The 13,840-nt window shown below is 44.5% G+C and overlaps 2 protein-coding genes across 2 annotated transcripts in view; both read left to right on the top strand.

Moving 5' to 3' along the window:
* Positions 1–9,170, top strand: part of LOC103923831 (keratin, type II cytoskeletal cochleal-like) — a 45,374-nt gene extending 36,204 nt beyond the window's left edge. Inside the window, exons 11-13 of the mRNA XM_009332257.1 lie at positions 3,370–3,590; positions 3,711–3,735; positions 9,108–9,170. Of these exons, the coding sequence (XP_009330532.1) occupies positions 3,370–3,590; positions 3,711–3,735; positions 9,108–9,170 (309 nt within the window). The remainder of the gene's footprint in view (positions 1–3,369; positions 3,591–3,710; positions 3,736–9,107) is intronic.
* Positions 9,171–9,963: 793 nt separating this feature from the next.
* Positions 9,964–13,840, top strand: part of LOC103923829 (keratin, type II cytoskeletal 4-like) — a 5,494-nt gene continuing 1,617 nt past the window's right edge. The window contains exons 1-6 of the mRNA XM_009332256.1: positions 9,964–10,485; positions 11,347–11,561; positions 11,879–11,939; positions 12,608–12,703; positions 13,300–13,464; positions 13,551–13,676. Of these exons, the coding sequence (XP_009330531.1) occupies positions 10,027–10,485; positions 11,347–11,561; positions 11,879–11,939; positions 12,608–12,703; positions 13,300–13,464; positions 13,551–13,676 (1,122 nt within the window). The 5' untranslated portion in view covers positions 9,964–10,026. The remainder of the gene's footprint in view (positions 10,486–11,346; positions 11,562–11,878; positions 11,940–12,607; positions 12,704–13,299; positions 13,465–13,550; positions 13,677–13,840) is intronic.

Here is a 13,840-nt window from a genome sequence, read left to right as displayed (position 1 = left end):
CCTGCAATTAAGCTAGTTGTCTTTCCAGCTACTTCATACCATCAATTATCTCTCTTGCTTGGCTAAGGGCAGGCTGTTCCAGTGCAGAACATTTGCAAATAATGAGGTACAAGAAAACCTTTGGCATCAGCCGCTCTTGGAGACAGAATACCAGCAAGGTTTCTCGTAGCCAGTTTTGTTTTTCGTCAGCCTTCTTGCGAAAGGTGGTGAAAAAGCCCGCCAATGAGCCCAGCAGAAAGAAAAAAGAAAAAAATCCCCGCAAAAGCAAGGAAAGAAATGAGCAAGTGAAATACTATCAAATTTCTTGGGAATTTGCCAAATTGCCAAAAAAACCTGACCAAGGTTTGAGCCTATTGAAAAAGTTGAGGATTAGTATGGCACAATAGCAGGGGAAAACCATTTCTTTCAAATCATCTGAAATGAAACTCTTCACCTTTCTGTTTTGAAGAGGTTTGGCAAGAAGCCACAAGGACAGAGGTGTAATCTTGGCTCCATCTCTGAGGTATTGTGAGGCTCCCAGCAAATATATTAAACTTATCAGCCTTTTCTTCCCCGTCTGTCAAGCAACTCTAATGGATCTTTTTTATTTGCCTTGAGGTATCCCAAGGGTTTTAATTACAAACTCAAAAAAAAAGGACAGTAACAGAGAGTAGCCATACAGCAGCTGTGTTATTAAGGTATTTTTGCAAGATACTGGTCGCTGATGCATTCATAGTCTGCCCACCAAGGCCAAGCCTGCCACTGTTTCCAATTAAATGATTAACAAGCGTCCAGTTAACAGCCTTGTGGCTGAGCTTCCTATTTTCTAGGCTATTTATTGTCTTCTCCATGCGAGTCTCATTTTTCAATGTTCTACGTAATCAGAGCTGGAAACTTAACGAGAAGATACAGCCACGCTCATTTATTCTTCTAAAAGTTGGGCATCCGAGTCTGAGCTGGTCACTTTAGACTTTCTTGGACTCAACAAAGACAAGGAAGGCTCTCTGGGGAGCAATATCTCAGACATGTAAGTCTCTCAGCACAGACCTAGCATCAAAAGTTAGAGGAGATGAGTCCTGCCCAGTCAGTTATGGTCTTTAACTGAGGATGGTGTGTGGAGGGCTATTTGTAAAAAAGAAGTATTTTGCACTCTTGTAGCACAGCAAGGAAAGTTGCGTGTCCGGTCCACGCTATGGTTCCCAGCTTCCAAGCACTGGGATGCCTTTGGCTGTGCCTCATGGACTCATACTGTCCTTTGTGAAGGGAGTGACTACGAAAAGAACAGATACTGAAAAAAATCACTTATAATTTGCTGTTCAACAGAACATTCCTTTACAGATTGTCCTTGACAGAGGAAGATACTCTTAAGGACATTTGCTAAACTGTAATTAATGTAAGGAAGGAGGACAAACTGAAACAAAAGAAGAATCCTCACAAAACCCAGCCCATGGGATCCTCCAAGCTGAGTACGCAAACAAAGCGATTTTAAAACAGTAAAATTCAGTAGGATTTCACAAATGCTCAGTGTTATGCATTGTTTTGCATATTTAAACCTATGAATTGCTGCCAGGCAAGGCAAACCCCAAGAAAACCCCAAATTATTCACCTGCCTCAACCAAGCCCCACTTCTGAGATATGTATAAAGGAGGCGCTCAGGGGTGTCGGAGGGGCCCCTTTTTGAGTTGCATGCTCTGCTGTCCTCCAGCATCCTCTCCTCCATCACGTCTGCCAGCATGAGCCAGCAGCTGTCAGCTGGAAGTTCTTTTCATGGGAGAAAGTTCTTCTCATCATCTTCTGCTGTGAGTGGCATGAGCCGCTGCTGAAGGAGCACCTTCCCCTCTGCTGTGCTATTTGGCAGAGGTTATGGAGCCTGGAGCCACAGCAGCCAAAGCCTCCAAAACACAGATGGGTGTAAATGGATTTCTTCTGGCCGAAGCCTCGCACAGGGGGTCTGTGGAGGCTGGGGGTGCAGGGCCATCCATGCCAACAGTGAAGGTGGGAGTCATGGGTTAGGCTTCCACAGCAGGAGCTGCAAAAGTGAAGGTATTCGTGCAGTGCATGTCAATGAGAGCCTGCTGCAGCCTCTTGATGTGAAGATTGACCCTGAAATCCAGCACATCTGAAAACAGGAGAGAGAGCAGATGAAGAGCCTCAATAATCAGTTTGCCTCTTTGATTGACAAGGTGAGAGCTCAGACAAGACTTAAAGGAATGATGAGTCTTAAGTGTGAAGGAAACCTTTTTGTGCTCAGGTCTTTGATTCCTCTCCTTCTCTCATCATATTACATGAGTGTTGTGCTGGTTTTAGCATGCATGACTCCAGTGCCATGAGCTGCAAGTGCAGATCTAGCTGATAAAGTTATTTTAATCTGGCTTATGTGCTTATGTGCTTTGATAAGCTGCATCTGTTTTTATTATTAATAGTAGAAGGGAGCTGTTCCCCCAAATTATCTTACTGAGCTTCTGCACTGTTGACTTCTCTCTGTGCAGCTGGACCTTGTAAAGTTGCATCGTCTCCTATTGATAAATGATGGTTTCCACTATCAGCCAATTGATATGCAGATCTATTTAAATATTCCATGGTTTCTGTACCTGCCACAAAGGCTGTGCTGTCTAGGGCTTCCTTGGAGAATGGGAGAGCAGCATGCCCATGTCCAGTTTGCTCTAGGATTGTACGATTATGAAGATCGTAATGCCTCCCTTTTGTCCTCTCATCCCCTTCAAACCACAATGAGCCCCTGGAGCATTGACTCAGAAGAGAAGATGCCTTGTTCCCCCCACATTTGTCTGGTCCCCATACAATGCATCTAAGCATCTGCCGGAAGAAGGTGGCTTTGCTTTCTGAACGCAGGTACAGCATCTGGAGCAGCAGAATTGGCTGGCTTATTTTGATTATTGCAAAGAATTAATTGTGCCAAATTAGATCGTTGGATTAGCTACAGCCACTTGGAAAATTGCTACAATTGCTCCAGCAAGAATTCTGGCAGGAGACAATGCTTCTGACACAGGTTCAAAGGATCCAAGAAGTAGGGTAGAATTATGACTCACCAGTAATTCAGCACCCATAGAAACTGGTATAATTTTCACACCATCTAATTCATTATATAGTTTATAACGGGAAGTAATGGAAAACCTTAATTATTAGTTCCAATTAGAACAAAGTATTGGTATCCTCCAAACAAGGCTTAAACACAGTCTGGCAGTACAGGGCCATGTCCAGCCTTTCTGTAGTACTTCAGAATTGATATTTGATTTTGGAAACATTTGGCTTTCCTAAAACCAACCTCAATATTTCCCAGTTTGGGACTGTCAAAAGAAGTGAAAATTTCTCTTTGAGTATGGCAAGAAAGAGGACAGGAACAATAAGGACTTCTTGTGTCTCCCCTGACAGGTCTCCTGCCTGCAAACCTCCATTTGTGATGTTGAGCAGCGTGGGGACTGTGCCCTGAAAGATGCCCGTGAGAAGCACGTTGAGCTGCAGAATGCCCTCCAGAAGGCCAAGGATGAGCTGGCTTGCATGCTGCGGGATTACCAGGAGCTGCTGAATGTCAAACTGGCCCTGGATGTTGAGATCGCAACATACAAGACTCTACTGGAGGGTGAAGAGAGCGGGTGGGTACCACTACAACCATGTGTGGGCAGTGTTCAGTCCTTGGGACTCTTCAACAAAGTAGGCTGGAAAATGCTAGAAATGCTAGTTACTCATAACCTTGTGACCTTCTTCTGCTTCAGGATACGCCTTGGGAGCCCTGTGAGAGTAAGTAAGCTATTTTCCTTACAACATTAAACAATCTGGTTCTGGTTTGCAGGGGGAGGAGGAAGGCTGCGTCCTCCCCATGAGTGATTCAGCTTGTGTTTTCCCATGGCAGTGATCACCACCCCTTGCAACACCATCTCTGGCTGTGAAGCCGACCTGGGATGTGGATCTGCTGGACAGTCCAGAAGATGCAGGTCCTCCTGTAGCACGGGGAGAGCATCCCTACCCAAAGACGCTGGTGCCTGCCACAGAGGATTTCCCCTCCAGAAGTGTTGCCAGCTCGGTAGGCAGGCAGTATATCCCTAGTGCTCCCAACTGCATCCCTAGGAGTGAAGAATTTAGGGCTGGAGGTGGGGGCCATTCGTGCCAGAGCTCAGCCCCTCTGGGCACTGGCGGACTCTGCAGTAGGACTGCAGGGAGGTGTGGAGAGAGCTGCAGAGCTGCAAAGAGGGTGGGAAACTCTGCTCACCCACAAGGGATGTGTTGGCCAGGGGTGAGGATTTCAACTGGACCTCCATGACCCCGGAACACCCGGATCTAAACCTCAGCTGTGAGAGTCAGGACAACCAGGACGTAAGACCTAAAGTAGAAAAATGAAAGCCCTGTTCCACTTTCAGTGGTAAAAACAGCCTCAAGTCCACCTGACACACGAGGAAGAGGCATATTGGGTACAAGCACATTGTAGCATCATCAAACCACATCACAGAAACTCCATCTGGGATCACATCAAAAAAAGGGCACTGAAACATACTCCTTTTGATTTCTGCTCTTTCTTTAAAGGGCTGGTGGTTGTGTTGGGGCACTTATCTTATTATCACTCAATTCCTGCTTCCCATCAGCCTTCTCTTTTTCCCGATTAAGCCTTTGCTATCTATGAAAGAAGTTGTGATATTTAAATCAGAATCCTTTCCCTAGAGTGCTCTGGGAAGTGTTTCTGGAAATGAGCTCTCTAGGACTCACCATTTCATCAAAGACTATCTGATGCAAGTCAGCGGAGTTGTAGTGGTGAGACACTCAGGGTCACGGAGAGGAGGGGCAGGGCTCCAGTGATGTTCTTTGTTCACTGTCTTGGAGCAGTTTGGTCATCTGTATGCAGGCAGGCAAGTCATAAAGGAAATCTCAATTCAAAAAACCACATTTCACTTTCTGTAGTCAGCAAAGAGTAATTACGTCGCTTGTACTCCTATTAGCTTCCTTGCTTAGTGTCCAGACATATGCATAAATTACAGCACCCTCACTTCTATCTTGATGACTCAAGACCTTGAAGCTTTTTGCTCTTTTTCCAATAAAGTGCATGGAGAACGAATGTGTCGCCACTTGGTTTTTAGTATTTCCCAAGAATACAGAAATGCCCTACTCCTAAATTGGACAAGACATGTCTGCTGATTAGAAGTCTTAACAATTAAGCAGAGGTGGCAGGGCTGCCCAGAAAGTGGCATATAGATCCAGTCTTTGGTTGGTGTAAATTATAGAAGCCTTTTAGAGTCAGCTTATTTATGCTGATTTGCACCAAATTTGGCTCCTACCCGATGCTAGTCAATGGGTGTTTTAAGATTCATAGAGAAGTCATCTCAGTCTCTTCGCGTTTTTATAGCATGTCTACCACAGAGGTGTGACGATAAAACACGTTTTATACCTCTTCAAAATCTGCTGCAATAGGGTCATTACGGGAAAAAACTCAGGAATGTGCTTGGTTGCTTTTTTCAGCATCATTTTAGAAATCCTACAACTACCAGTTTAGGATTTCAAAACAGATCAAACGGAGGTATTTTATCATACATTTGAGCAGATTAAAAGAAGAAGCCAACAAATTAGGAACATAAATCAACCACAAAGACGGAAGTGTTTTGTGATTAAACTGATGAAAGCCAACGAGCAGAACAAAGAAATGAACCATATAGAGGCAAGTTGGACAGATACATGTTTTACAAAACGGGGAATCCAGAGTGAAGGTCTTTCCTATCCAAAGCAATTATCGTGATTCAGAACTGGAAGAGCTTTTTCTCCCCCCCCCCAATTCTCCTGTGATAGGAAGCTATTTCTCAATCAAATATGAGGAGCACAAGAGAAAACAGTCACAATCTTTAATGAAGAAAACCACAAGAAAGATTTGACAAGAAAAGAACAATTGAGCAGCCATAAATATTCATTAAGAGGGGTTTAAGTATGTCATAAACGTTATGGTGCTCCCGTTGAAAATGGATGATCCTGTCACTTTTTATGCAAGAGAAGAATAAGTCAGGGAAATGACAGAGAATTAGTGTTGCTTTCTCACCTCCAAACTCCCACCTGCCATCATTTCCAGATCTGGTAAGTTAATTTAGCAAGTGCTTTACTTTAAACCTGTGACCAGCCTCTCTGAACATCAGCGCTTCCTGAATCAGCCGGGCGTTTCATCAGACATTCAGCAGTACATCACAAAGCTGCACAAATCAAACGTGGGCTTGGGCACTCGGGCTTTAGCATAACAAAAGGAAGAGCTTATCTCCTGCTGGCTGAATACGCTTCCCAGGAGGACCTGACCCAACTTCCATGGGCAATTCCTTCGGTATGGCTCAGAGAATCTCTTCTGGCCAAGAAAACAGCTTCAACTGGAAGGGATAAGAGCCCCTCCAGATTTACAGGGAAGTTGCTGTAACCTAGTAACAGCTGCAATATTTTTTTTCCCTTTCCTAATCTTTTTGCTTTAACAGGCAGTGTGATGCCATCCCATTCAGCGGCCTGGATTCCCATACATCCCACATTCATTTCCACCGTGCAATTCTGTGGGAGGAAGACATCAACATGAAAAAGATCAAAACAATCCTTTGCTTTGTTGCAAGCCTCAGCTTTACAGGCGCTAATCACCGCGTAGATATGATATATGCATACATCAGGAACCGAGCAAATCTAGAGAGCATGTGATGTTGTGTATTCTCATTAAGACTTCAAAGGTGCTAAAGAAATTTGGCGCCCAAAGGGTGGGACTAATTTCATCTAACTTTAACCATCCAGAAGTGGGGCGCCTGGTCTAGTTGTCTGGTTGTCTAGACTGCCTCTGGTAGTCAATAAGAAGAGAGGTAAGTACCTCCAGAGGTGGATTCCTCCCACCTGTCTTAGCTGCCTATTTTAGGATGCGATGAATCACCGTCTGGAGATGCCTATCTCTTTACATTAGCCATAGATGGAGTCTCAAAGATGAAATTAGAATACATGGCTAGTTTGATGGCTGAAGTAGGGAGGAAGGTGCACCCAGGCCCAGTGTTTGATGAATTTTATGAGGAACATCCTTTGAAAATCCCAGCCTTGACTTCTAACATAGAGCAGATGTAGGCTAATGAGAGGAAAAAAATACATTACTGGGTTGAATTCCCTTGGACAACTTTGGCTTTAGGACACAAGGGAATGAGGCTGCGCTAATCAAATCAGTTCTTCAACATCTCATGGATGACATGGACAAGAGTCTATACAGTCCATGAAACTGTGTATATAAAAATACATGTTATGACCCCATCTTACACCTATCAAATGCTGTTAGCACAGGTAGGTTATTGCCATTGTCTTATCTGAATGCAGTGAGTTTTCTATGGCTGTGGATAATTACAGAGATGGAGCATGGCTCTTTGAGACTATCGCATAAAACATATTTTAAGAGCTAGTTCGGATTCTTCTCCAGAGGCAACAAACAAATTAGTGAACTTCACATGTTCTTATAATGAATTCCACTTTCAGCAGCACATTCAGGGAGAAGAATGCTGACAAAGGGAGAGATTGCAAGTTGTCAGAATGACTCATTCAACCCCTCATCAAAATATTTTCCTTTTTTGCTTCTTCAGTCCTTGCCCTCCTTTTTTTTTTTGAGTCAAAAAGATGCAGTTTTTGCTTCAGAGTACTCTCCCATTTCCCATGTCCATACTCACAATAACAAATTGTTGATTCCTGAGATCTTAGGTACCAACAGGCAAAACACTCATTGTTCCCTGGAAAGACCTAAAAGACATTAAGTGAATCTTCTGCATAACTGCCTTCTCACTGGGATTCAGGAGCAACAACAGGGATTTGGATAACACAGAAATTTTACCCAATACTGGGCAACTTGTGCCCAAAATCTCTTACCTATCAGGAAGCCAGTGGCTCTGGTGAGGCATTTTGGAACTGGGGCTGCTGCAGCACAGTTGGTTCACAGACGTTTAATTGCAGTCTATGATACGTTCCAGGTGTCTCCCACACAGCCGACGTGTATAATGGGGTGCAGAAAGGGAGCAGTGGCACACCAGCCTTCAGTCTGACTTCTGGTCCAGGGTGCAGTCTTCCTGTACAGAGCTCGTAACAATTGGCTTTTGTACTCTTCTTTGGATTCAAATATGCATTTCGCTTCTGATAGATCTTTGTTTGGAACTTAAAGGATCTGGGAAGTTACAAGCTTTAGCTTGAAGTCTCTAATATTTGTTTTAACTGATATTGGCAAATGTGCTGGCAACCCAGTAAAAACTGTGAGCCTAAAATACTATAAACAAAGGTGTAATCTGAAAGTCATGCTGTAAATATGTTGAATTATCCCATTTGTATAGGGCAAAAGTGTCAGTTTACGCAACTAATTTATACCACCAGCCCCTCAAACTCACATAAGTTGCAATTACACGTTCAATTAATAGCCTTGTGAATCTCGGTGCTGCAGTCACGTCCTATGGTTTCGGTGTGCATGTCTTCTTTTTAAGAACTTGGTATTAGAAGGTTTAATGGTTTAAGGCGGTTTAGCACTGTTTTTATGATTTGCACCGCCTGATCCTACTTCTTGGAAAATGTTTTTGGAGGGGGTTAATGAGGATGGGGGAAGACAGCTACCGGGTGTCTCTAGATACCGTCAGGTTGTATGTATAACATGCAGACTTCTCCAAGCATTGCTGCCCTTCAGTTAGGAAGAGCTGAGGGCATTTAGCTGTTTGCACTGTAATGTCTCTTTTTCTCCCAAACACTTTACTCTCAAAGAGCTGAAAGAGCCCTATTGTTTTGACTTTCCAAATGCCAGTTTGGAGAAGGCCCTGAGATAGTTGGCAGATAGGTTCACTGTCTCACCTCCTTGGGCTGGTGATTAGGAGAGAGAGAGAGATTCATCTTGCCAATGTGAGTCAAAGCCATCTCTGGTGTCCAGCCTAATCTACTCATTAAGACTTCCTCTGTTGATGGAGAAAGACCAGCGCCTGCGGAGAGTGAATCACCCCAGTTCCCCTAAGCACGGACCCAGGGGCTGTTGCCTCTCTCTAGGAGGTGTACCTCCATTGAGTGTCAAGGATGTGTCTGGCAAAGTCACCCAACTCTTAGCTGTTGTTTCTTGAATGAGGTGGATCTCACCAGGCTGAAATGCGCTACTGTTCCTTCTTTGTTCCCTGTAGAGACTACCAGAAGATGAATCAAAACGGTCTCCAACATCCAGCTTGGTAGAAGCTCCAAGATAGCGAGGGCCAAAGATTTAACTGTGCCAAATGGACTTCAGGTTAAGAATTTGCAGCATTACTCAAGTGAAAATGTCACTGACTGCACAGAACATAAACCTAGTAAGAAAACTGAAATATGCCTCAGTTCCTGGATGCAACCTGCTCTCTTTTGGTGGTGTTTCATGTGGTAAGAGAAGGTCAGCGTGAAATGCTGCATGGGAATGTTTTTTGGGGGGCATTTTGAGTCCTTGCATGTGAATCCAGACCCGTAACTCAGTGAATGTGCTAGTGTTTCAGGCGCAGAAATGATCCATCCATCACAACACGACTTCCACGGTGTTTTTCCATGGTTGACTTTCTTTTTTCTTTTTTTTTTGGTTACTTTTCTGCACCCAAAACAAGCCTGGTGAGAGAAAAAAGGAGAGATTGTGAAATTACCCCCACAAAGTGCAAGCCTGCAAAACATGCCATCATACACAAAAACCCATGAGACACAAAACCCCAAACGACACACTGCAAACAAATCACAAAGAGTTTCTTCAAAAATGTTTGCTAAACTATAATTAGCCTAAGTTAGGGGAACACTTCAAACCGTAATATATTCTAAGCCAACTTGCAAACAGAGCACTTTTAGATTCCTTTTTATTTCCTCAGTAGTTAGTATTTGCTGGGCTGTTTTGCATTTTGAGGAGCATTTATTGCTGCCAGGCAAACCAAACCCTTAAGCACTTTAAATTAATGTCCTGATCCTATCAAGGCCAGCTTCCCAAATGTATATAAGGGGTAGCATCACTGTGTCACTTCAGCGGGATCTCTGTTCCTCTCCTGCAGAAGCGCTTCCCCTAAACTTTCATATTCCACCTTCAAATAAGCCACGATGAGCAGACAGGCGCCTACAGTGAGATCTGTCCTGGGACGAAGAGGTTTCAGTTCAGCTTCGGAGATTTGTGGTCGAAGCTACGCCGCCTCTGCCTGCCAACCTGTCCGATGCGGAGCTGGTGCCTATAGCAGCAGGAGTGTCTGCAACCTGGGTGGGAACAGGAGAATTTCCTACGTGAATGGGGTCTGCGGTACTGGATGTTTTGGAGAGTTCGGCTTCGGCGGTGTAGGCTACGGTAATGTTGGAGGAAGGGTTGGCCTTTGTGGCCCCAGGGGATATAGTATTGTGAGAGGTTACCCCGATCGCAAGGCTGATGGCATCCAAGGTATCTGCATTGACGAACGGCTTCTGAAGCCCCTCTGTGTTGGGGTCGACCCGCTGGAACATGAAATACGCTGTCAGGAGAAGGAACAAATCAAGACCCTCAACACCCAATTCGCCTGCTTCATCGACAAGGTGAGTGCAAACCTGCTCTGTACTTGCACTTCTTTGAGAAAAATAAAACACACCCAACATCCTCCAAAACCCCAGTCCACCTCGTGCCATGAATCACTGGCCTGGGTCCATGCAAGGGTCCAGAGTCCCACAGAGCCATGTTGGTTCAGAGTGAGATCTTCAGTATTGGGGAAGGGCTCATTTCAGCCACATACCGGTCCCAGTATTTGATGGTGTTTGTATTGTGGCCACGGTAGCACTGGACTTCCTTGCAGGTGTCTCCTCTCCGGATGGCCTCAGTTCAAGGCTGGATTTCTCACTGCATCCTTGTTCTAGCTCAGCTAGAAGTTACAGCCCTGACGGGCTCATCTTTCTGCCCTGTATTAGACCCTTTTCCCCTCTTTGTCTTTAAATATAGCGACTGTTCCAAAAACATTCCTGAGGGCAAAGGAGGTTAATCTTGATTCAGGCACCTAAACTTCAGGTATCTAAGTCTGAGCTGTCACCTTAGGACCCCTTTGTAGAAAAAACAGAGACAAACAGGTTCCACCCTCTGGGTACTCAGCCTCATCCTAAAATACATCAGAGGCACCATCCAGAGGAGCTTTATTTCTGTTCATTGGTGAGAAAGGCAGATTTAGACATCTGCCTTTAGACATCTACAAGTCACATCTGTGACTTGTAGCTTTCTAAATAATTTAGGCATGTGACTTTTAAATAAGGGCAGATTATTTTATGATCATTGCGGTTTATCACCTCTCACTTCCCAAAAAATCCTATTCTTACACCTGCAGTTTCACAGTGAGAGCAGACAGTTAAACCAGTTGTTGAGTTACTGCATTCATCTCTTTATTTGAAGAATTGCTATTTTTTGGCCTGCAGGTCCGATTCCTGGAGCAGCAGAACAAAGTGCTGGAGACCAAGTGGGGCCTCCTCCAGCAATACGTCCTACCAAAGAAAGGGAAAAACCTTGAACTGTACTTTGAGAATTACATCTGTGACCTGCGGAAGCGCCTGGACTGCTTGCTATGTGAAAAGCAAAAACTGAGCAGCGAAGAGTGTGCCACAAGCCAGCTGGTGGAGGAGTTCAAGTGCAAGTAAGGACCTTCAGGTCTCCTCTAGCTGTTGGCATTTCACTTCTCCTCTGGTTCATCTCAGGCAACATCTCCCAGACATGTGCTGCATCCCCTTTGGGGATGTCACGTTATTCTGTCCCACCTGCAAACTCTTTGCATTGTTAATGTTGTTCATGAAGAAGCTTCTGATCTTGGGATGGTCTCCAGACACTGATCTTACAGTGCCCGATGGCAGTCTCTGAGCAAGTGAAGGTTGTGATTTATACCTGATGGCTAATGTCTGTGTGTCTGATGATAGTATTGCTTGGCTCAGCCCTTTTCTTCTCCTTTTCCAACAGATATGAAGAGGAAATCAACAGGCGTACAACTGTGGAGAATGAGTTTGTGGCACTCAAAAAGGTGAGAAGCTCAAAATACATCAATCATTATACCTATAATAGGTTTATTTGGTGTAAAGCTTGGCTGAAACAGTGCATTGTTAGCAAATGCCTGGCAAAAGTGTTATAATGAGCAGGAGGGAGGCCTGTAAAGAGGCACAGGGTCAGAAAAAGAGGCAAATGCAAGTAGAAAGTAAAAATAATGTATCCTCAAAGCTTACATCATCAGCGCCACAGCAATACTTTTGTTACCCCAAGCACATTCTTGACGTGTAATGGGAGGGTGTATTTGCGGAAGGGGGACAGAATGGGAGAGGTCACACTGGAATACCCGGTGTCTAAGATGCTGGTTATTTTCTGACAGTCTCTTCACATCCTTTATACTTGGACATCAGAAAAGCAGAAATCATTTGAACAATATTAAAAAATTATGTTTAAATACTCATTAGTCAATTCTGAGTTTGTAGCTAGGTCCTCAGTAATAAATAAACTAATCCCTGTAAGTCATGTTGGAATGGTTTTGTTTTCCTTTAGGAGACACCAGGGCATCTTGACTCACCCTCTCACACCTTTCTGCTCTTGAAATCTTGTTGAAACATGTTTCTGTTTTATTGGCGCTGCCTCTGTCTTCTGTGTGTTTCTCCAATGTTTTCAGCGAGATTGGGCTGGAACATGTCTCCTCTCTTTCAGGATGCAGACTGTATCTTTTTGAACAAGGAAGAGCTGGAGGTGAAGGTGGATCTGTTGAGAAGGCAGTTGGAGTTGCTGAAATGTGTGTTTGAGGAGGTGAGTTTCTCTGGTCCCTCCCAGGAGTTTGGTGGTGCTGTCTCATCCTTCAGGTGCTCCAAATTTCTACAGCTTGAAACCCCTCTTGGACGTGTCTCGTCCCAATCCCTGAATACCTGAAAGCATGGAAGTACAAGGTTGATATAATGTTAACATGATTATGCTGGAAATAGGGTGGTTCCCCCTCTCTTAAAGCAGCTCCAGGTATGAATTAGCTGTGTCCTAACTCTACCCCTGAGAAAAGAGATGTCTGTCTAGTTACTCCGGATTGCAGTTGTCTGATTAGAGCTACAGAAACTCCCAGCTTAATCCTGTCATTAACATCAGTAAAGCAGCTGAAGATGACAGGATACCAAGGGTTAAGTCACTCAAATTCCTTGCCATTGATGTGGGCAGAATTGCTGCAGGTCAGCATGTAGGTCAGCAGCTGACATGTGGCAACTCGTCCAGCAGGGAGGATTTTCTGCTGAGCCAACCTGAGGGACATTTCTTGACTTGTTATATCCATCAGCAGTGTGGCTCTTTGTCCCAGCCCTTCCTTCACTACAAAGTCTGAGAACTGCTAACAGCTGACTAAGCCATTCCCCAACCTGTAGGAACGAGCTCAGATAGATCGCCAGCTATGCGACACTTCGGTCATCGTGAAAATGGACAACAACCGAGACCTGGACATGGAAAGCATCATCAAGAATGTTGAATGCTGGTACCAAGAAATAGCTCAGAAGAGCAAAGAAGAAGTTGATGCTTTCTACCAAACCAGGGTGAGTAAGAAGCAACCTGGGTGTCTGCCTGCCAACTTAACAGGCTGCAGGTCAAAAACGACGATTGTCTTGTTTCTTGGTTCCAGTTTCAGGAGCTCCAGGATAAGAGAGGCAAGTATTGCGACGATCTGCAAAGCAACAAGTGTGAGATTTCAGAGCTAACCCGGATGATACAGAAGCTGCAGTGTGAACTGGAGAACGTGAAGAAGCAGGTAGGAGAGGCCCAGAGGTGATGTTTCCAGAAAGGGCAATGTCTTGGAGGACAGCTCAGATATGAGGGAAGATGACGCATTGGCCTTTAGTAGATTTAAGACCTGCTCTAGGCTGCAGTTGGAAAGTGTATAGCTGAAAAGTGGATAGAGAGAAGGGACACTGG

This window comes from Pygoscelis adeliae, unplaced genomic scaffold (genome assembly GCF_000699105.1).
Source record: "Pygoscelis adeliae isolate BGI_AS28 unplaced genomic scaffold, ASM69910v1 Scaffold109, whole genome shotgun sequence".
NCBI lineage: Eukaryota > Metazoa > Chordata > Aves > Sphenisciformes > Spheniscidae > Pygoscelis > Pygoscelis adeliae.
The sequence above is the reverse complement of the archived record's forward strand: the minus strand, read 5'-3'. Positions and strand labels throughout refer to the sequence as shown.